This window comes from Sardina pilchardus, chromosome 6 (assembly GCF_963854185.1).
Source record: "Sardina pilchardus chromosome 6, fSarPil1.1, whole genome shotgun sequence".
NCBI lineage: Eukaryota > Metazoa > Chordata > Actinopteri > Clupeiformes > Clupeidae > Sardina > Sardina pilchardus.
This window is the reverse complement of record NC_084999.1, coordinates 31,992,511-32,015,490: the sequence shown is the minus strand read 5'-3', so window position 1 is coordinate 32,015,490 and position 22,980 is coordinate 31,992,511. Positions and strand designations below refer to the sequence as shown.

The following is a 22,980-nucleotide window of genomic DNA, read 5'->3' as shown; positions in this document are numbered from 1 at the left end:
GAATGCGGTGTGTGACTAACCTGCACTGACTTGCTCTTTTTATTGTCAGGTGGCTCTCGTATGTCTTACTGCTCCTGCTGGATTTGGTTGTGTGTCTGTTCATCCTGCTGGGGTTGGCTAAACAGGCACGGTGGCTCCTTATATTGTAAGTACACATTCAATGATGACACAGACTCAGTTATCCACACAGAAGAGAGTATAGTTGCCAAAAGGATAGTGTATAAGTGTAATAGTGTAATAGTCTATATAATAAACAGAGTGGCACTGCCTGCAGACCAAAAGTGGAAATTAAGAGGTATGGTTATGGTGCTATGTGATTAGAAGAATAATATTGCTATCAGAATAACAGTGCATACTCTGTAATGAACAGGATGCTGCTTTCAGAGTAACAGTGGATATATAGAGGTTTATGCTATGTAATAAACGGAATAATGTCGCTTTCAGATTGTGTATAGAAGCACCCAGCTGAAGGCAAATGCATCTTCTCTCGCTTCATATCAGCAGAATGGAAAATGAAAGCTTTTGTCAGCCAAGCTGTTTACTGCTGGCTGCCTAGAGAGCGTCCCGCAGAGATAAAGAGTTGTGATGTTTATGTTGGCTATGCATCTGTGCAGTCATGTGTCTGTGGTAATCTGTAAAATTGTAATTGTTTGAAGTTTGTGCTACACCCACACAAACACACACACACACAGATGCATCCATGCACGTACACACAAACAGACAGACAGACACACACACACACTCTCTCTCTCTCTCTCTCTCTCTCTCTCTCTCTCTCTCTCTCACACACACACACACACACACACACAAACAGACACATTCGCGCGCACACACACAGACAGTGATGGATGTCACTGCGTGCTGTGCTTGCAGGATGACGGTCTTGGCCTGGTTGGCTCTCTTCCTGAGCTGGGGTTCGCTGGGCCTGGAGACGGCCACCGTAGTGGTGAGTGGCCCGGGCCTCAGTGGCTGCCCACACAGAATGGGCCAAAGGAGCTGCGAGCAGTGGGGTGCATGGCGAGAGGCTGCAGACAGCAGAATAGCCACTTTGTGCTGTCTGTGGCCTGTGTGTGTTGGAGTGGAGATAGCTGCGCTGTTTTTGGCCATATTAAAAAGCCTGCTCACATTGAGCCAGAATGTGTGTGTGTGTGTGTGTGTGTGTGTGTGTGTGTGTGTGTGTGTGTGTGTGTGTGTGTGTGTGTGTGTGTGTGTGTGTGTGTGTGTGTGTGCGTGCGCGCCTGTCTGTCTGTCTGTCTGTCTGTCTGTCTGTCTTTTTGTGTAGCTGTGAAAGGCTTGTTCTTGCTGCAGAAATGCTCAAGGCAGAAATGTGTGTGTGTGTGTGTGTGTGTGTGCATTCCTCTCTCTCTCTCTTGCTCTCATACTATCTCTTTGTCCCTTCCTCTATATTTTCTCACCCGTTTCCTTTGTTCGTCTTTCCGTCACCTTCTTTCTTTCTTTCTTTCTTTCACGCTCTCTCTTTCTCTCTCGCTCTCTCTGTGTGAGTGTGTGTATGTGTGTGTGTGTGTGTGTTAGTGGCTTTGTGTTTAACTGTGAAAGACTTGTCCTCCCAGTGAACACTGCAGTCATGGCAGAGTCCCAAAAAGGAAGGAAAATGGGGCAGAGATTAAAGATTGAATGAGTGTGTGCCTGCCTGTGTGTGTATGTGTTTGGAGTGTGTGTGTGTGTGTGTGTGTGTGTGTGTGTGTGTGTGTGTGTGTGTGTGTGTGTGTGTGTGTGTGTGTGTGTGTGTGTGTGTGTGTGTGTGTGTGTGTGTGTGTGTTTTCGTGTGTGTGTGTGTGTGTGTGTGTGTGTTCGTGTGTGTGTGTATGTGTCTGTGTGCTGAAAGTGAGAGAAGGAATGAGAGAAGATGAATGTAAGAGGTTTTGAAAGGAAGAAGAGAGAGAGAGCAACCGAGAGAGAGAGAGAGAGAGACGAAGACAGAATCTTGAGAACATTTGTATCAGGCAGAAACGAGGAGGAGGAGGAGAGGAGGAGGAGGAGGAGGAGAGAGGAGGAGGAGGTGGAGAGAGGAGAAGGAGGAGGAGGAGGCGGTCGCCATACATCAGTCAGTGTGGAGCTGAGAGGCTGGGAAGTGCCACTGCTCCCCAGAGCAAGTGCTCCCAACAGGGGGAGAGGGAGAGGGAGAGGGAGAGGGAGATGGAGATGGAGATGGAGAGAGAGAGAGGGGGAGGAAGGGAGAGGGAGAGGGGAGAGGAAGAGGAAGGGAGAGAGAGATGGAGGGAGAGAGAGAGGGAGGAAGAGGCCAGGCTGGTGTCAGAGGGAACCAGGGGGAGAAAGCATGGGGTGGCCAGCAACACAGAGCCCCTCTGTTTGCAGCTAGTCAACAAGAACAATCACCCCGCAATCAGAGGGCCTCTCATGTGCTCGCCTCCTTTCTTTAGCTTCCTCTCCCCTCTTTCGCTTTCATCCCCCCATCCCCTCTTGTTGCATTATCTAGAGGCTCTCCAGAGCCGACGCGCTGCCTTTAAAAGACTTATTAAGACTGATTAATTACATTTGCCCAGATACCTTAGGGAGCTAGTCAGTCAGAGCGAGAGGGAGAGAGACAGACAGGCAGAGATCAGAACAGACGCAGAGAGAAAACAGAAGCGCGAGAGGGAGGGTGGGATGGAAAAGTGAGAGAGATGGAGTGAGAGAGAACGTGGAAAATCAATAGAAGGGGAAAAGAGAGAGAGGGGGAGAAAGAAAGAGAGAGCGAGAGATATGTGACACTCAGTAAATCGATAGCAGACTGCGATCAGGGGAGGCAGGGGAATGTGGGGAGGTAAGTGTGTCACTTGGTCAGTGTGGCACTGCTGACTTTTCTCTTTTTTTCCGTGTGCCTCTCTCCCTCCCCTCCTCTCACCTCTCCCTCTCTCTCTATTTCTATATCCATCTCGTTCTCTCTATCTCTCCCAGGCTCTGAGCGATTTTTGCACGGATCCAAACACATTTGTCCTGAACTCCACTAACTTCAACACGGGAACAAGCACAGGTTGTGAATTGACTTTTGCATAAATTATGCATATTTGCACTGTTGCAATCTACACATGTAATGTACAGAACACAGATGTTATTTCTCATAACTGGTACCTACTGTTTTTAGATATATTGGATTATTACCTCACATGCAGTAGGAGGATGAACAGCCCTTTCCAGCAGGTAGTAGCAGATCTACAGCCACACACTAATGCCACACTGCACATTATGGAGGTGGTGGTGGTGACATTTATGGTGCAGTAAAACAATAACATTTACTTCTACTCTTAATGATCAGTAGTAGGGACTAACAGCAAAATACAAAAAAAAATCCTGTAAGATATGTTTCAGTGAGTTCAAGTAATGTGTCCCCAAGTTTTCATTCCCTTTTATGTCACGCAAAGGCACCATTTTGTATGTCGGATGTGTGTGCTGTATTGTGATTGTCTGTGGGACATGATGCTGTCTGTGTTGAATTGGATTCAGCTGCTGACTCAGTCACAGAGGGCGCTGTCCAGCATCCACTCCCACCTCTCCACGCTGGAGAGAGACGCCCTCCCCCGGTTCCCAAAGGCAGAGGTAGGTGGCTGTGGAACTGGGGCAAACTGCAGTGCTCTGACACCACAAAGTGGCCACCAGCAAAACAAATAGTCACGAGACCACACGGGCCTGTGGCCGCTCAGGCCAAAATGGCCGCTGAATGCGAATCTCCTGTCTTTGTAGAGATCGCTCAGGGACGTGCAGCAGATCCTGAACTCAACGGAGGGGAACTTCCATCAGCTCGTGGCATTACTCAATTGTCGGGGGCTCAACAAGGTACCTGGAACACAGCTTTTATATCCCCTATATGGCAAAATGATAACAAAAACAACAATCTTGCTCACACGGCTTTTGATTATTCACATTATTCATTCATTAATTCCGAGTCATTGGCTCTGTGCTGTCTTCCCTCTCCCAGGACTACATCGATTCTCTGAAGGGTCTGTGCTATGATGGGATGGAGGGCCTGCTCTATCTGTCCCTCTACTCGTTCCTGTCCGCCCTGGCCTTCACTGCCATCCTGTGCTCACTCCCGGGGGCCTGGAGAAGCTTCGCCAGGTGAGCCTTTCACAGTGGCTGAGCTTGTTGTTGTTGATACTGATGTTGTTGTTGTTGTTGTTGTTGTTGGTGTTTATGGTCCTTCCTAATGGCATCCACATTGCTTAGAGCACTGTAGCCCCAGTCTAATTATGTCTGGCAAGTTGTGTTTGCTCATCTGCCTGTCAAAGCAGTTTAGAGAGGGAGTTGTGTCTTGAGTGGCACTCTAGTGGGACTAGCCTGTCTTTAAACCAAAGTGCATTTGATGGAACAGCTATGGACAACTGTAGAGAGACATGGCAGGACAACTACCTACAGTATATACACTGCAGCTGATTTATTATTTAATTGTTTAATTGTTTAACATAAAATATCAAATGTGCATAGCTCACTTTTCATTTATGTCAATGTAAATTATGAAATTGACATTGCTCACTACAAATCATTGTGGCCTCCAAAGATGTGTGTGTTTCTTGTCATCTTTTCTTGATTGTAGCTATATGAGAAAAGAGCAAAGGGCTGAATTTCACTGGCTTTGCTCTCCATGGAGCTTTCGAGCCTGATTCAGCCGCCATCAGACACATGCACATCTCAAATGCGTAGATTACAAATGTGTTTCAGAGAATCATTTGAAAGAGGAGAAAAGATTAAAGGGATTAAAAAGCGGATTATTTAATCTGACAATATCAGCTCATTTCATTAACAGGGCAGAGCAGTGTCTCCTATCTGCATTCATGCTTAGAGCTATTTTCTAGATAAAAATGACATTTCACAGCCTGGCCTTTTGGCTTGTTGCATATCAGCCTGTTTGTTTTCCTGATTGCCTTTTTCATTTTCCATTCTCAATTGATCTTTCCTTCAATGATGCAGTGACTCAGAAGACTACGAAGACTCTGACAGTGAGAGCGAGGACCCCTTCACTTCTCATCAGGCACGTAGACAGACGGCCATGGGCTCTCAGCGAGGGGCCTTGCCCCCCTTCTATAGTTACCAGGGGGCCGGCTGGACACCCCCCTTTTCTAGCGCGCCACCCCTCCCGTGAGTAACACACACACAGACACACAGACAGACAGACAGAGTGACCCCACCCAAAACTGAGCCCAGACGCTGTGCTTGACAGCTTTGTACACTCACAGACTGACTGTGGCTACTGCTTCCAGTTCAGCCACACGTCTAAATAAACCTCACTAAATGCAGTGTGCTGACAATCATTTGACACCACAGAGGTGCAAGCACAGAGCTGACAAGTAAATCACCCACACATACACAGCACCACCAGCTGGCTCATATTGGTCCACCCCTGTAGTGCTACTTGCATGAATGCACAAGCATACACATACTGTAGGTAGGTGCAGTAAGCCCCACAATAGCATTCATCTAGGTCTTACCCTCCCCACACACCCACCCAAGCATGGGAAGACATTTTATAGTGACACACAACATGTAGTCAGCCTGATGTAAACACACAGATTAATCCTTGTGTAACACACACACAGACAGACAAACAGACAGGTCTATGGCGACTGCACTTTAGGGAGAATATAGCAGACACAACCCGAGAAGTCTGTCTGTCTGTGTGTCTGTCTATCAGTCTGTCCTTCATTCCAAGACAGATGTAGATCGCTCACTCAGAAAGAATATGAGAAGAGACGAAGCAAAATGTCACAGTATGTAGGTAAACGCCCTCTGTCATCCCCTCATCCACCATTCAAGCCATGGTGTCCAACTTTCATTTTATCAGCTATCAGCACTCTCTCCTTTTTCTCCTTTTTCGTTTGTTTGTTTGTTTGTTCTTTCTTGCTCTTTCTTTTTTCGCTCTTTTTCTTCCACTTTGATTTGTGTGCGCTGAAGACTACGTCCTTATCCGATTGGTCATTGGACTCTTAAGTGCAGGTTTCTTAGCAAGTCCCATCTGTGTTACTGTGCACTGCTCCCTCCTGCTTTTTTTCACGGCACAGTCCACCCTTAGTTGACGCGGGGAGAGCTTGGGGATATAGGCACCACCACCACACACAAAACAGACCAGTCCACCCCCATTTCCCTAGACACGAGGACCACCCCACCTCCCATTCCCTCTGCAGTCACCTTTCCTTTGCAGTAATTCCAACAGCTCATGGTACTGCTATGGAGATGAATGAGTACCTCTCTAACTATCTTCCTCTCCTTCTCTCTCTGCCCATCCTTGGCCCTACCTCTGGTCCTGTCCTCTCTGCGTCCCTGGATGCGGTTGTCGCACGTTTTTTTTTTCTTGTCCGTCCTCTTCCTGTCCTGCTCTGGCTCCTCCTCTCCTCTCCTCCCTCTGTCCTCTCTGTCCCTTTCTCTCTGTCTCTACACAGGACTCCAAACGCTTCCTCCAATGGCAACCCTGGCTATGAGAGCCTGCCCTTGATTGACAGGCAGTCCCCACCCCCCTCTGTGAGTTCCTCTGTCTTTGTGATCTCATCTGTGATCTGTGCCATTCTCATGTGTTTGCACTTTAACTGTCGTTTTTGGTGTTGTTTGGCGTGAATCACTCAACATGACTATCTTTGGCTTGCATGTAAGCATTAGTGGGGGTTAATTTATCTTCAATTTGACTCTAGACTTTTGTTTGACCTCATCACATCTATGAATTGAGCCCAGAAAGTAGTGCACACGTTACTGGAGGGTTTCCTACTTTTTTAGGTGGCTGATAATTGATAATTGACATCTTTTCTTTTTCTTTCTTTGTCTTTTCTCATTATGCACTCATTCTCTGATGGATCTATCTTTCACCTATTTGACGCCTCCTCTGTCCAATCACACCACGGCTTTGTGAAAGTACAGTACTCTCCCAGCATGCTGACCGGCTATGGGGGTAGTCAATCAAACCCCAACCCCGCCCATTCAAGGAACCTGTATTCACGCTAATTATTTTTTATGTATAGAATTTTTAAAAAATCTATATATATAGCAAATGTTTAGTTTTCATATGGATGGACACTTTACTGAGATGAAAGACTAATTAAAAAGAAGAAATGTGAATGCAACTCGTGGAGTCAAAAGTGTAACGTCAGTACCATTGAGTAGAAGAAGCACTTAAATGCAACAGATTGAATGGTCGATTGACAGATAAAAGCCATCCAGTATGCTCGAGAGGTTAATCCTCACTCAAAGTAACCCCTTTGCAAAACCCCTCCGGTCTGTCTAGTGTCATTGTGAATGGTTGCGCTGAAAGCCCAAATGGTATTGACGTTACTGTAGTTCTCTATTTTTTACATGTATCACCATTATTTTGGAGCTTTTTATATTGTTGTAATGTAGAGTCACAGACACATAGCAACGATGGCACAATTTCAGTGTATGATTATGCAGTGTTCCTCACTTGTTATTGAGACTTTTTTTTATTGTTTACTGTACTTTTTTATAGGTGGCAACTCTATATGACCTTGTATACCTTTCTGATACTCTATAACATATATTCACTGTAAATGATGTTTGGTTATTGATGCACTTTTCCTCCTTATGATACATTCATGTGAGGGCTATGGTGACCATCTTCTCTGATAGCTGAGTGGAAGACTACATTACCCAACTGGCACTGAGCAATACAGCCTCTCCCACTGACAATGACGCAGTGGTTACAAAGTAAGCAGCAATAATAATATGGACATTTAACTGAATAGTGTTGTCTGCGTGTGTCAGGGGTCTGTGGGATGTTCTGTGAGTGTATATATCTATACATATGCATATAAATATATATATAGTATGGTGGACATTGCATTGATCCCCCACCCTTCCCAACTAGCCCCATGTTTCTTCATGTTATTCCTCAACATTGACTTTCTATGGTATTAATGCTCCTTTTGAATGGCATCCTTTTTCACTACAGAGTCTAATACAAGTTAAAAAATAAACCTACTATAACATGGCTCGCCGTTGTGATTCAAATGACTTATGGCATGCACCCTTCACTGCTACTGCCCCTTCACATCCACATGCAAACTCCATAAATAAATAATAGGTACCGATATGTTAGGTTCTTATAAATAACATCAGTTCACTTTATTAGTTGTTTTCATTTCCTCTGAGCTTCACTGACAGAGACCAAAAGGTGAAATCCTGAAAGACATCTCTCGAGAAGTCTTGGGTCAGTATAGAATGCATAGTTCAGACAGACAGACACCACAAAAGACAGACGTATAACAATATACGGACAGCTGGCCAGTCAGCTGTTGTCAAACACTTCTGTGCATAGATGGAGAAAGACAAGCCAATTCCATCGTGTCTACTGAAGCAGTGCAGTGCATAGATGCATTAAAAGAGAAGAACATTGGAGAACTATTGATTCTCACACCTTCGAATCAAGTACTTATCAACCTGAGAAAGAGAGAAAATTTGAGACTGTAGTGTGTGAGAGAGAGAGAAAGAAAGAGAGAGAGAGAGAATGAAAGAGAGAGAGAGACAGCGAGAGACAGAGTAGGTAATGCTACTGTTGAAGTGATATCCACTCAGAGTGTAATCATTCAAATAAATCAGTCCTTCATGGTAACAGTCCTCCTTGAGGACATCGTTATGTGTATATGTGTCCGTGATCCATCAAATCTCCTGCAAAACACCTGCAGTGCTTATATGGAGGGGGGCCTCCCGTACAGTCAGCTTTCTTCCAATCTGGTTTCATCGTCTAGCGAAAGAGCATCCCATGTGGAGAGATCACTTTCTTGAGTCATCTGCGTTCAGCCATGATCCATCCTCCTCCACCTCCCTCTGGACCACCAGGAGCATCTCTGTGACGTCCTGAGAGAGCTGCTCGCTGAGGAACGTGCTGTGGGGAGGACAAAAATGAAAATGAGATAAAGGAGAGGAAGTGAAGGTACTTACACACAGCCACAACAAACGTCAACAAACTCCAGCATCGAGCGTTGGGTCAGTGTGTGCACCGTCAGCCGGTGTTGTTTGTTGGATGGAGCTGTTCGAGTTTGACGTGTACAAATGTCATTCTTTTCCACTACTGGCTGGGCAGTGTGAAACTGGCAGTTAGTCTTCTGAACACTTGACTGCCTGCCACCATCAAGGGACCACTTCAGGTCTGTTGGTCATCACCTTTAGACAGAGGAATGGACGGACGTGACGGAGAACAGAGAGTGGTGCCACACAAGAGAGTGCCAGAGCGGAGGAGCACGAGAGGGTTGAGGCCAGTAATAGATTGGCAATAGAAAGTGAGGAGGACCTGACAAACAGCCATTGTCCACTGGCACCATGTGACAAACTCAAACATAATGACTAGCACAATGACTGCCAAAGCTTAGATAAACAACAGATGCAATCATCAATCCTCACCAGGGTCAGTGTGCCACAACACAGAAATCACCAGTAAATATTTCACCAATCAGAATATGCTATGTAAGGCCTCCAGCCACTTCCACTCTGACTATTCATAATAGTACTACGCATGCCAAGAGGAGTGAATTAAATCAAACCTTTAATGACTGGTAGGTACTGAGCCTGTTGTTCTTTATACATAACATAAGGAGAGGGGCCATATTGATGCCCCTATGTCTCTATGTGGTGGTGCTGACTTTTAGATGGAAAAAAAATTAATGAAAAGGTATAAAGTATGCTCAATGGATATTTCTCCCTCTTGTGTCCTTACTCTTCAATACATTTTTGACCATGACTACAGACATGTTCAACAGGAGGAAGGTGTTCACTTCTATCTGATGAAATGATGGTTATGTCAACCTCATTCATATAATGCAAATATGGTTGAGATGATATCTATAACTTCAACTCAAATGCTCATTTCAAGGCATTAGTGGCACCCAGCACTGCAGGTATGGGAGACTCCTGAAGAATTAAACGAAATGCACTGGCAAAATCTGTTCATCATGCTTTTTAGTTCCTCACCGCAGTTCGGCTTCCCCTCCAATACATGTGGGACCCTTTAACTTGGAGTCCAAGTTGTAGTAGTTACCCCCAACCTGTCGAACAGCGAGCCAGTGTCTCCGCCTGAGAGGAAGGGATACAATTCCTAATGACACTCGTGAGGGAACGTTGAGAATGAAGCCCTGAACTTTGTCCAAACGCAGGCTCTGTACAGTCCTGAGGAGAGACGAGAGAAATGACAGCATTAGCAGTGGAGATTATGAAAAAGCTATGGCGCTGAAAGAAGCAGCCGGCTGTGTGATGATGGCAGAATAGAATTAAGCTACTGTTTTATGTGTGATTCTCGATTAAATGTGTGCACAAGACTGTCAGTGCAGTTCAGAGCTTCATAGAAAATAAAGACTCCACCAACGATTGTGTTTTTCATTTCATGGTGTTTTTCAGTGTCTTATTTCAGAGCTCTTACCTTCGTTTGTCCCACCACACTGCTGCCAGGCCACGACTCTGCAGAGCTGCCATGATGACATTAACATCATAGTTCCCTGTACCCAGCATGGAGCGGTGCGGATTTACAACGCATTGGGGGGCTAGGCTGAATGAAAACAAAGGTGGAATATTGAGCAAGTGTAGAATATTGAGCAAAAACTTAGAATATTATTGAACTTATTAGGCCCCATTTATTAGGATAATTGCTGCAAGAAGATAAAAGACTAGACCGTTTCTGAAGAAGACAACCAACACAGCTGGTAGCAGAACCACTCTGGACAGAATATAATTACATAAATCATCTGTCAAATGACCTCACCGCTTGCAGATGTCGTCTGCCGTCTCCTTGGTGAATACTCTTTCTTGGAGCACGTTGTTCAGAGCGTGGATGGCACACAACTCCAGTCTCTGCTTCTCATGGAAAACTTCCCCTTCGCTCATACTCTCTCTCAATTAAGACGGTCTACACGTGAACTCTGTAAAAATATCGGCATTTGATATCCTATTGAATTGACTGACCTACCTAGCTAGCATACACATTTGAAATAGTTGATATGTCTAATCCAACCAAGTAATTTTACGCTACCAAACACTCCGAGAAAAACGTTTTGCGTTGTCGCTATTTACTGTCGTATACTACTTTTTAAAATAAAGATTGGAAATGAGTATAAATTGGCCGGTAACGTTACTTCAGAAGACAGTGTTGCTAGCTAGCTTGCTGCATCTCGGAACTGACTAGTCTTCTACTACCTTACAGACAGCCCGCAGTGCAACCTCTTCTCTTGAGGCGGTAAATTCAAATATGCTGATTTCACGGTTGGATCAACCACTTAAAAAGCGTCACCCTTCTTTAAAACGTATCTTTACCAAACGCTAGTATCTAATGCACGCGAACTTGTTATGCGTGATGCTCAGAGTACATCTCGTGAAAACCAACAACCGGAAGTCGCCTTGTTGTTGTTGCGCGTCGGTGACGCCCCGAAAAAGCTACATGGTTGCATCTGTTTGCATATGATCTTCGTTGTCATTTACAGCCAGTCAAAAAAGAATGTTTATAACCTACACCAATCACAAATCAGTGCGGTGAACTACGATGTTGACTATTCATATGTGTTTCCTTTCTCCCCCCCCCCCCCCCCCCCCCCCCCCCCGGTATTATGGCAAATCGAACCTAAAATGTAGCCACTGAGTAATTATAGAAAAATGGTGCAGACATAGTCGGGCGTCGTTTTTTTGAGTAAAGAATGTGGAAGTATGCTCCCTCTCTCTCTCTCTGGATCGTGGGGATTTAAAATAGGTTATATAGAATGCAACAACCTGTGTGGCACAGAGAAGTGTTCTGACGCTCTCTAGTGCCAATATATAGAAATGATTGGAGCAGTGAATTCAGTGAGCAGTGAAAGTCGTAAGCATAATAAAGCTTTATTATATATATGGTCATTAGAGTAATTCGTTTAGAGATATTCGACTTCGATTGTCATTTCGAGATGTAATGTTAACTGATATGGTTGACTGACTGGCATGGATCTTGACAAAACGAGTTCTTTTTTGTATTTCACGTGCTCAAGTGGTACATTGTAATCTTGATTTTAGTAGCCTATAATATTCCATGCTCTTCTGGACAAATAAAAGGTCAAATTAAACCAAATGAATGAAGGCAAATCAAATATAGTCTTATTGATATAGGCAAAGAGCATGTTAACTAAATTATAGCAATAAAAAAAACTTGTTCATCGCCTGTCGCTTCATTGGTTGCCGATTTATTTGGGAAGGTGTGAGTTTTTTAAATGGACCTATGGTTTAACGCCATCCACCCCATTCTCAAATTTGGCTGGTTGGTGAAGCTGGAAAAGGTTGTGACGAAATCTATCTCTCGGGGCCCCATTGGTCAGATGAAATCTGTGACGTGATGGCCTGCATGTCCATTGGCTAAAATTACAATTTTCATTTCGATAAATGTATTTTTGTTCCTGTGTCAAAGATAGATAGCTTAGCTGCTAGCTAAGAGCTATAGCCACAGGACGGCTGGCTACCTTAACAACTTACATCTTAATTGGCCAAAGTAGCTAAAGTGAATGATTTTACCGTTTTGCTTACTTCTACGCACTAAGTGAAATATTTTATTTTATGTTAAGTCGAATGTAGACAGTCTACTCTAGTTATACTTGGAGAAAGCACAGCTGCTAAGGGGACTAGCAGATTTCTATAGCAAGGTAGCGATACTTTAGCAAACGTTATTGCTGCCTTATTCAACGTAAAACGATTGGAATTACTAGCATAACGTTAGTGTGCTGTCATCATCATTTATTTTACGTTAACTAGTTAAGCAGTCCGGAGCACCGAAACTTGAACTATTGGTGAAGCTATATCCAGAACGTATCTACAAGAGGACGCTAGCTAGCTAACAAGATAATCTAGTAGGTTCTCTTAACACTGGCTAGCTAGCAATCTACTGTTGACAGTGGCAGCTAGCCTGAGTGACGTTAACGAAAATCCAGATCAAGAATCTGCTGTCAAATCGTCCTTCTGTCAGATACTCAACGTAACAAAGACAAGCCATGGTGAGTAAATACTTTTGAATTTTGACAACAATAATGTTATCTGTGTTGACAAGCTTTAGTTGTCGGTAACCGTTAACGTTTTCTACATAGCTGGTGATGGTTAGCTAAATTAGCCAACAAAGTCCTCCCAACTCTTACATGCTAACGAGTAGCATGCACTGTCACAGCATATCTGGGTTAATGTTAGCTGGCTATGAAGGCGAAGTTGCTCGGTTCGTTGGCTAGTCGGTTTCTTGTACGGCTAAATAAGTTAGCTTTGAAGTTTTGGTCTTTTGAAACAGTTATGGTTAATATTTGTGCACATGCGTAGCATTCTTAATATCGGCAACGTTAGATAACGTTAACCATCAAGTCGTGTTTGAGTAACACAAACTGAGGTTTTCTCTTTGAGCTGCTAAAGGTAACGGTAGCATTAGCTAAGCTCACTTAGCCAGATTTCTAGCTGGCCGGAAATCATGTAACCGTTATCAGCCTCGCTAACTTAATATAAACATACATTACAAGAATATAACAATACATTTCCCCCATCTCCCCCTTCTTAAACGACTAAATGCCTATCTGGTTATCATCGCATAGGCTAATGTACTATTCATTGTAATACTGAATGATTCTGTGCTAATGGACTTCAATCATAGACTGTAATGGGATGGGATTCGATGGATACTGTCCGTCTGATACAGTTCTCTGAACCTTTGCTCAAAGTAGACGAACGTTCATGTTCCACTGCAAATTAATGAGTCAATTGTAAAGATATGGAATGGCTAATCTTCAAATAATTAACCTGTCATATTTCATGAAGGACAAGTCAATCCATAGTATTTTTGTAATGGCTCGGTAATGAAATACCTGTAACTGTTCCCACGGCTCACGGGTTACATTTCTGGATCCCAGACATAAGTCATGGAATTTATCATTTGTGGGGCTAAGTAGTGGAATTTTGTTGTAGCAGTTTAAAATTGACTTGTCAAAATACATTAATGCAAATATGTCCTCACAGAAATGATTAGCTTTACTGCTTGCTTGAGTGACTGTGGATAGCCCAACTTTGCTTATTCAATGTCCATCTCCCACTTTAAAAAAAAAAGTCAGATTCTTGAATGCTACGCATTTGCTCTGAAATCTTTAATCAGTATATTGTACGACTCGTTCTATAGCAGGTCATGGAAAATCAGGTTTGCCTTCAGGGAAAAGCTATAGAATTATATATATGACTTGGAGTGGGCACCCTGCATTTTGTATTTTAACTGAAGTATTTCTCATAGACCCTCACCTACATTTGGCTTTGGGGTAGAGAATTACTAAGAAAAGCAATCCAGAAGGCTTAGCTTTTCAGTACATTGCACTCATGCAATGACAAAGCAAAATTGAAGATTTTCTGATGAGAAATCCGCATTTGGAGTGAGCTGTAAAATCAAAACTCTCTCTCTCTCTCTCTCTCACACACACACACACACACACACACACACACACGCACGCTAATGTAAACAATGTGTTTTGTTCGGACAGAATTCAAATGTGGAGAATTTGCCCCCTCAAGTCTTGAGACTGGTATACAAAGAGGTGTCCGCGCTGGCAGCAGACCCCCCTGAAGGCATCAAGATTTATCCCAGTGAGGAGGATATCACAGAGTTACATACTGCCATAGAGGGTCCAGGTAAAGTAATACTTATTGGAAAAGTCAACTAATTGGCAGGGTTGATTGGCCCCGTGTCCGAATACCAGAAAAGTCAAATTATACTATGCAGTTTTTATTGGCGTATGTACAATCTTTTGTAAGTGTTTGTCTTCTTCTTGTACAGAGGGAACTCCATTTGCTGGAGGTGTGTTCAGAATGCGCTTAGTCCTGGGGAAGGATTTTCCAGCTGCACCCCCCAAGGGTTATTTTCTGACCAAGATCTTTCATCCAAATGTCGGCCACAAGGGAGAGATCTGTGTCAACGTGCTGAAGAGGGACTGGAAGGCAGAGCTGGGCCTCAGACATGTATTGCTTGTAAGGTTCACACACTTCATGTCAGCCTCTCATGCCTGTTTTTATATGCACTCTTACATTCAAACCATCATGCCAATTTTCTCGTTTCTGTGATCTGTTGGCAAGTTTACTTATGATCCGAGTTCAGAAATCTTTGTTGAAAGTGGTTATTCCTCTGCATATTATAATTAAAAAAAAAAATTCTCTTTCCCCTTTTTTCTCTTCAGACCATTAAGTGCCTCCTGATCCACCCAAATCCAGAGTCGGCGTTGAACGAAGAGGCGGGGCGACTGCTTTTAGAGGACTATGCCGAGTATGCTTCCCGTGCCCGCCTCTTGACTGAAATTCATGCAATGGGAGGACCAGGAGGGACGTCGGGGAACCCTCAGGAGCCTGCTGATGGTCCTCAGCCCAAGAAACACGCAGGTGACCCAAACAAGCGCACAGTCGGAGCAGCTGCACCAGCGTCCAATGTTCCCGGGGTCAATGGTACTACCAGTGGTGGCAGCAGTAGTAGCAATAGTAACGTAGTTGTGAAAAAGAAAACAGATAAAAAACGTGCTTTGAGGCGACTCTAGTGCTAAGGTCTTGCTTGTTTGAGTGTGTGTACATAAATATTGAAGTGTAACAGACCACCTTTACCCCCCTCTTCTGGCATCTTTCTATCCCCCTCAAATATTCATGTCCTTAACCAAGTTCATTAACTTGTGGGTTTTTGACCCCACGTCATTCTCTGTCTTTGCTGCTACTCTCAGGATCCTGTTGGTCTTCAAGTGAGGTCACCAATTCTCTTGCCTCTTTCTCACTGCACATCATATTAAAACCTCGTGTGAGATGCAGTGTTTAACATTGACGCTTACGTTTCTGAAGTTTCTTTTTCGCTTGTCTGTTATTTACTCTCACTGTTGCTGTGTTTTTAGCCTTGATTCTACGGAAGAGGTGAGATTGGAAAGGGCACTGTTTTTAGGAGGTTACCACTCTGTTTTCATCAATGAGGCAGGATTGTATGGTGTACTGCCCAGTTAGCCTCTTGTCACATCTACCTGGAGTGTTAGATATGGTCTCATCAATGCTTATTAATGCTCTCCCTTCCAATCAGACGTGTTGTTAGAGAGGATACAAGAGTTTATAGGCCTCATGAGACTGGGGCGATAAACAAGATTTGTCAGGTTTTGTGATGTGTCATCCCAGAGGTTGGCTTCAGAATTATGCAATTGCACTGGCCTCAAAGGCTTGTCTAAGAAATGGCCTTTGTTAATCAACAAAAGGTGGTGTGAATTTTTAGGATGTGTACTTTGTCCCTCTCTGTGTGTGTGTGATGAGAGATTTTTTTCTTAGGAAGATGTAGAAGTTTGGGGACTAAAATGTGGTCTGTATATTCTTAAAAAAAACTGTGTTCATCTTTTTTTTCTTTCTTTTTTTAAAAGCAATGTTTGTTATCTGTGTGATTTTGTTATTTGTTCTTTTTTTTTCAAAGTTATGAAATTGTTTTTCTTCCTCAAGTTTAGACCAGGGGGACAAAGAACAGAGGTAGAACTAACCATGCTGTTAGGGGAGCTTGAGACACTCTTGTATCCTTTCTTAACAAATGGGGGTCAGCGGTATCCCCTATTTTGAGTCATGCTCTCTGTGACCAGCACCAGGCCATTTTTAAACCCACGGAGCCCACCTGTGGTGGTCTGTTGTCAAAGAATTTGTACTTTATCAGATAAGACCGTTTTTTATATCCCTCCTTTTTGTATGGAATGTCCTGTTCTCATCTCTATCCCCTTGGTCATACCTGGATAAAGTGTCTGTCTCTCGGGAAACATTCATCAGCAAATCATCTCCCCATCCTCTTTGCACCATCGCAGCTCCGTTCTCGGCAGGTTTTCACAAATTCTAAATGATGGGCCTACATTTCCCAAGGAAACACCCTCTTCCGCATTTGACTTTGAACTTTGAAAACCTGCTCCGAGGAGCCAGAGCTTACGTGCAATTTCTTGGACGGGGTATTTTTGTGTCCGTAAGTTATTTAAATTAATAATAAAACATAAAAGTATCGAAACATTTTGTGTGTGTTTCATCATTTCACATGAACCAGAGTCTGTTCTTGAAACTGGGCTACCTTCTCGTTTGGCCGTGTGCGTCAGTGGCACTGGCGAGGTGCATACACAGCCTGTAATTTAAGGTGTTTGTGACGGATGAACGGGTTTCTCAGTAGGCTACCCCTGTGTCTGCATTAGCTGCCCACCCACCTGTATGGGAATAGCTTCCTGAGCAGTGTCTAATTATCCTGTGTGGCGCATGTAGTTGACAGCAACCTGGGGAGTAAGCTGAAAAGCTTGTGGGAGGTTGCCTGTCACATGAACCTTAGGGTAAGGATTGAGGCCCTTCAGATATGGCCCCATTGAAGGGTGCAATTGATCACTCCCTCCCAAATACATCTGGGGATGCCCTCCACAGAGCCTACATTTTATATGTAATTTTCTGGTATGTTCTCGTTTTAGAATCTTGTGCAGGGGTCTTCTACATGAGAAAATATGCAAGAATTCTTGTGCATCCATTATTACAGTTTTTATTATCGTGAAAACATAATGGCAACAGGCCTAACCACATTCATTATTAGGCCTATACAATTGCTTTAGGTTGGTAGCCTATATAACCATTATTTTTTCCTTTCATCACAGAAGTGCCACCAACAGGCTGACATCGTTGCTGTGGCAACCAGTGGTACGTTTTCCCCTTTCATACCGCCTGTATGCGCGCAAAGACTGGGAAGTCGCATGAGACACGAAACATTTGAAACGGACGAAATCATCGTGCCAGACTGATTTGCACCGGTTTGGGTAAGACAGACGGCTTCTTGAACTATTTGGGCTTGGCGGACCTAAGTGGAAATATTTTCATTCCACCGGTGCTTATCAATAAGGTCTGGACACCTCTCCCTCGGAACGCATTCACGAGCGACGTCAGACGACAGCATTAGGACACATCTTGAGAATCATGTTGACTGAAACTGAACAAAACGCTTTTGCATCGGCGGTCTTGGTGACGCATGTGTTTACTCCGATATAGATCATTTATTGATCTTTTAACAGACAGTTTGGAATGGCGAAGTAGACAACTAGGCTATGTAATTTTCTTCACCTGGAGCAACAGCAACGGTAGGCGGTGATAGGCTACAAATGTTTCTGAATGGTCATTACAAATACAGCGTAGTCTTATCCTAATACAACTAATCAATTTGTGGCGTGGCAAGGCGCAAAATATGTAAGTGGACTGGCTACATACATTGTTAGTGAATAAAAAAAAGCAACCTTCATGATCTCGCTGAAAATGCATCATAAAGTGACTTTTTTTGAGTAAAAGTGGAATGAAGAGTGTCGCAACAGTTATTCTTCCCAAGACAAGTCATTAGCCGTCATAATTCCTTGACGACCTATGATTTTGAGAATGATTGCTCACGCAGGAGTCTCCAGCGTGTCAGTTCTGTAGGATACACGGAGAAGAACGCAGGTAAGAGACATTGTCATTTCCCCTTTATTAACATTTGATCCTTTCACAGTGAAACTATTGTCTGGTTTAGTCAACTGCACTTTTTTTGTGATCAGCCATTACAGTATATAGAATATTTTCCAATTACGCGTATGAAATGTGTCACTCTAAGGCGGTGGGTAGCCTATAGTGGTTATCATCACATAGGCTGAGCAATGTAAAAAGTCAATTTATCAATGCAATAAAGCTCAGACCGAATACAGTTATTGCGGCATACGCGCGCGCACACACACACTCTTTTCACACAGCACAACGGGTAATCATTCAATGCACACACATTTGTATTTGTACACCTACTCACACATTACGATACATGCAAATCAGATGTGAGTTGTCTGCGTGACATGTTGAGACGCGCTCATCTTGCATAGGCTGCAATCATACGAAGTCCACATCAAAGTCTATAGGTTATAAAGCTCATATACAAAGTGCATACGCAGTTGCTTTGTTTATCCAAACAGCATTTTGGGTTGTCTGTAGATTACTGAAATATTGCTCATTTCTCGATATTTATTGATTTCTAAAGACATATTACAGTAATACAATATATGCCAATACAACCTATTTTTAGTTTTGAATGTTGGAGGTCTTTCATTTTGATTCTGCTAACAAGTGTCTCCGGAGAGCTTAGGCTTTGTGTTTTAAAAAGATGGCACTGTGGCTCTATTAACTAATGGTCGTGATTTCTGTTGACTGATGTCCATGGGTTTTCCTATCATGCTACGCCATCCATATTGCAGACATTAAAAATGGCAATGGGAACAGTTGCAGACAATTCTGTGCATGCACCTTAAGTGCACATTTCCCATCTCGCCATGAGCCTCTCTCCACCTCCCCTTCAGACTTTCTCCTTTCATCCTTATTCATTCTGCCCTACATAATATGGTCTACTGCCCTCCTCTCACACCCTTGCACAACTGCATAGCTACATCACTTTGGCTGGTCAGACTAACAGGTACTTTGGAGTCTGTGACATTGTCTCTCACTATGCAGCATTAAAGACAAATGAGGTTTCTCATTTGTCCTTGTCCTAGAACTCTCTTCAGTTTGGCAAACCCTATATCTAACCCTATACCTTATTTATGCTTCACTTACAAGGATGAAATCATGGAACTGGCACCTCAGTGAAAAAGCTCCCCCAGGATCAGAATGAAATGTCTCTAAACTGGTCACAGCTATGTGTGTCACCAATTGGTAATACTGCTATAGCTGAATGTTAGAAGATATGATCAAATTTGTAGGTTTTCATGAATTTATCATATTTGTTATACAGCAAAAAAAAGTTTATGGACAAAAAATACAGTTGATTCGTTTTCATGCAATGACTAGTAGGCCCCGGCCTATTTTAGAATAGTACTAAAAGGCAGAGTAGTAGACCGAGAGAGTGTAAGTAGACTGAACTGGTTGAGTTTTAGGTATTAGGTTAGGTGAGGGTGGCATGGTCCAGCCTTAATGTGCACACAAAGAGCAATCCTAGTTCTTCTCCAAGTCTCCATCCATCTCCGTTTCCCCTTCTCTACCAGTCAGCTCTGCAGCAGTGCTATTCTAAGAGAGTTAGCTGCTTCAACCCACGCACCAAATCACGCTAAGGAGAGAGAGGAAGAGAGAGAGAGGGGGAAAAAAGAAGAGATAACCTAGAAGAATCCAGGACTGATGTGTTATGTGAGCCACTGACACTCCACCTCAATTGCAGCTCAAGAAAAGAGAGTGGCTGAATGAAATAAAAATGAATAGCCTCTTATTTGGCCACATTTTACGACATGAATGGTTAATTCTGTTAATTGTACCTTACTGTGCACCATGTGCTCTCACATGTAACTGTACAGCCGTTTAGTATGTGAAAGGACAATGGATGGTCAATGTAGACGGTTCACTCTCACATGACTTCCGATGTCTGTAGTTTTGTCATGGGCTAACCAGAAAGATCTGCCTAAGTGTTGCGTGGGTTTATGCCACTGTCACATATTATGCAGCGCACAGACTACAGTACATGCGTTGTCCATTAGTGCATATGCCATGCATCCCCAGCAGTATCAGTTCAGTATTAGTATTGCTGATGTGTCATGGTGTCTGTGCTCTGTCTCTCAGCAGTGCCGGGTGGCATTTTAACAGCACTTCACTGTGTGCTGCTTACAGGGCGGGTTATTAACTTTGCTCGTACTGAGTGTTGCCTATAGTCATTGTGTAACCTGGTTTAGGCTTATTCTGTTTTATCATTTCAGTATGATATGAATGCTTTAGATGCTGTTGTTACTTATCTTATTGGAGTAGTCAGGATGATGGGAAATGGATGCCTGTGCTGGTAACTGTTGAAACGGTAGAATGGAGACTTACTATTATATATATATATATATATATATATATATATATATATATATTTCTCTGTATGCTGTGGAACATATACTGTACTGAGGTATACCATAGAACATTATTTACCATCTCTACGTTTTGATGTGTGATCAGTTGAAGAACACACAACTAATTGCACTGTGGTAGTAGACTTGTCTTGGTACATTGTTGTGTGTTCGCTCTCTGTTGTGTTGTACTGATGTTAACTGGCTTGGTACATGTGTGTTCTCTGTGTTGCGTTGTAGTGGTGTTGGTATGACTGGCTTGGTACATGTTGTGTGTCCTCTCTTTCTGAATGGTCTGAATGACTGGCTTGGTAGCCTATATTTTTGTGTTCTCTGTGTTGTGTTGTAATAGTGTTGGTATGACTGACTTGGCACATGTTGTGTGTTGTCTCTATAGTGTTGCGTTGTAGTGGTGTTGGTATGACTGGCTTAGTATGTTGTGTGTTGACTCTTAGTGTTGTGTTGTAATAGTGTTGGTTTGACTGGCTTGGTACGTCTGTGTTCTCTATGTTGTGTAGTAATAGTGTTGGTATGACTGGCTTGGTATGTTGTGTGTTGACTCTTAGTGTTGGTTTGACTGGCTTGGTACATGTGTGTTCTCTATGTTGTGTTGTAATAGTGTTGGTATGACTGGCTTGGTATATGTTGTGTGTTGTCTCTTAGTGTTGCGTTGTAGTGGTGTTGGTATGATCTGTATATGCTGTGCATTGTCTGTGTGCTGTACTGATAAGTGGTGTCACAGAAAGCTCTCCATTCTCTGCCGCCCACTCACTGCACTCCCACACATGCAGGCAGTCTCTTTGCATCCATACCTCTGGCTCTGGTCGTTCCTGTGCTGCTTTGCTCTCATTTAAATCCCTACCCTGCATTTATCTCTTGTTCTCTCATTCTCGCTCTGTGTGTGTGTGTGTGTGTGTGTGTGTGTGTGTGTGTGTGTGTGTGTGTGTGTGTCTCTTTCTCTCTCTCTCTCTCTCTCTCTCTCTCTCTCTATCTCTCTCTCTCTCTCTCGTTTTTTCACCCTCACGCTCTCTCCTCTAAGGCACACACGTACACATACTCAAAAGAAATCCACATTCTCACACAGGAACAAGAACATGCTCTGAACGGCACACACACATATGGATGCATACACACCCACACAAACACACTGACATATATACATGTAAGGTTCAACTCTCATCGTCAACTCATTTCTTTCACTGTCTGTCTCTGTGATGATTTTGTGAACATACTTCACACTGATACATTTTAATCGTCTTTCATTGGTTTTCAGAGTTCAACATGATGTTCTTCACATGTGTTTAATTTGTGCCTTCCCATATTGTTAGGAAGAACACAAACTACTGTACATATACATTGTAGAGGTGCGATAATGGAACATCCTGATATCCATTTGTACATAACTGTTCGAATTGTTCGAATATTGATATACCTATTTGGAAGAACAATCATGACTCATGAGAGATTAGCAGAAGATGGGCAATGATGGGAACTAGGACATGGGTTGATGATCTCCAATACAGTGGTTTAAATGTATTTCTGGAGTTGGTGCACACACACTCACAATGTTTTGAATTAATTTGTTGAGCGTGATGGTGCATGGTTAGGATATTGTATTAAGGTCAGCTGTGATATAGTGACATGCCTTAGGAGATAAAGTTGATATATGACCTTGGTCCTCCCCTAATATAGACTCCATTTCTCTCTCATTTCAGATGATCATTGAACCCTCCATGGAATAATCAGAGCTTTGAACAGGTGTGGAACTGACGGCATTTGGAGAAAAATTACTAGTACTGGAAAAGAAGAAGGACAATTTTATGGAGACGCATAAATCACACTGGTTAAGACGAAAGCTTCAGTCAGTATTTCTGGGGCATTCTTTTGTAGGGTGGATTGAGGGAACACTCATCCATCCATGCCCCCTTGCCTTACATAAAGCACACAGGAGAGAGCAGTCCAGGTTTGGTGCTTCACAGCCATAGACTCATGGGTATTGTAGTGCAGCGGGATTTACGATTGTCATACAGAAGGAGAGCCACATTTCAGAATACTTAAACTTGCTGAGAGTGGTCATTTGGAATATAATAATTAGCGATATAGTGTTTATTAGGGAACTTTCGGTGATGATGTGCAATATCACCACTTAGTACAAGTTTAGTTTCTTTCTTTG

At 43.2% G+C, this 22,980-nt stretch overlaps 3 protein-coding genes across 5 annotated transcripts in view; 2 read left to right on the top strand and 1 right to left on the bottom strand.

The window, feature by feature from the left end:
- Positions 1 to 7,945, top strand: part of ttyh1 (tweety family member 1) — a 17,088-nt gene extending 9,143 nt beyond the window's left edge. Inside the window, exons 6-15 of one of the 2 annotated variants that reach the window (XM_062539452.1) lie at positions 50 to 145; positions 874 to 946; positions 2,920 to 2,995; positions 3,107 to 3,162; positions 3,466 to 3,558; positions 3,703 to 3,795; positions 3,938 to 4,077; positions 4,927 to 4,987; positions 6,393 to 6,471; positions 6,862 to 7,945. In XM_062539452.1, coding sequence (XP_062395436.1) covers positions 50 to 145; positions 874 to 946; positions 2,920 to 2,995; positions 3,107 to 3,162; positions 3,466 to 3,558; positions 3,703 to 3,795; positions 3,938 to 4,077; positions 4,927 to 4,987; positions 6,393 to 6,431 — 727 coding nt within the window. In that variant the 3' untranslated portion in view covers positions 6,432 to 6,471; positions 6,862 to 7,945. The other variant, XM_062539451.1, reaches the window with a different exon arrangement.
- A 109-nt stretch (positions 7,946 to 8,054) lies between these two features.
- josd2 (Josephin domain containing 2) lies at positions 8,055 to 11,319 on the bottom strand. 2 transcript variants are annotated; one of them, XM_062539450.1, is made up of 5 exons: positions 11,137 to 11,319; positions 10,706 to 10,862; positions 10,367 to 10,492; positions 9,922 to 10,116; positions 8,055 to 8,839 (listed from the first exon to the last, which is right to left on the bottom strand). In XM_062539450.1, exons 2-5 carry the CDS (start codon positions 10,825 to 10,827, stop codon positions 8,728 to 8,730), a joined length of 555 nt encoding a protein of 184 aa, XP_062395434.1. In that variant the 5' UTR covers positions 10,828 to 10,862; positions 11,137 to 11,319; the 3' UTR covers positions 8,055 to 8,727. The 2 variants fall into 2 exon arrangements, with proteins under 2 accessions (XP_062395434.1, XP_062395433.1); XM_062539449.1 differs by having other exon boundaries at positions 10,706 to 11,319.
- A 1,003-nt stretch (positions 11,320 to 12,322) lies between these two features.
- On the top strand, positions 12,323 to 16,963 carry ube2s (ubiquitin-conjugating enzyme E2S). The gene is made up of 4 exons (XM_062539448.1): positions 12,323 to 12,947; positions 14,454 to 14,601; positions 14,747 to 14,937; positions 15,144 to 16,963. The coding sequence occupies exons 1-4, from the start codon at positions 12,945 to 12,947 to the stop codon at positions 15,492 to 15,494; spliced, it is 693 nt and encodes a 230-aa protein (XP_062395432.1). The 5' UTR covers positions 12,323 to 12,944; the 3' UTR covers positions 15,495 to 16,963.
- The last annotated feature ends 6,017 nt before the right edge of the window (positions 16,964 to 22,980 follow it).

What these genes read in the sequence shown, in the direction of transcription:
- josd2 (XM_062539449.1), bottom strand. Translation starts at nt 10,827, where the DNA reads ATGAGCGAAGGGGAAGTTTTCCATGAGAAGCAGAGACTGGAGTTGTGT. An exon ending in GCAGACGACATCTGCAAGCG is followed by an intron (nt 10,493 to 10,705) that starts GTGAGGTCATTT and finishes GTTTTCATTCAG; the next exon opens with CCTAGCCCCCCAATGCGTTG. An exon ending in GTGTGGTGGGACAAACGAAG is followed by an intron (nt 10,117 to 10,366) that starts GTAAGAGCTCTG and finishes GTCTCTCCTCAG; the next exon opens with GACTGTACAGAGCCTGCGTT.
- ube2s (XM_062539448.1), top strand. An exon ending in TACTGCCATAGAGGGTCCAG is followed by an intron (nt 14,602 to 14,746) that starts GTAAAGTAATAC and finishes CTTCTTGTACAG; the next exon opens with AGGGAACTCCATTTGCTGGA. An exon ending in GCCTCAGACATGTATTGCTT is followed by an intron (nt 14,938 to 15,143) that starts GTAAGGTTCACA and finishes TTTTCTCTTCAG; the next exon opens with ACCATTAAGTGCCTCCTGAT.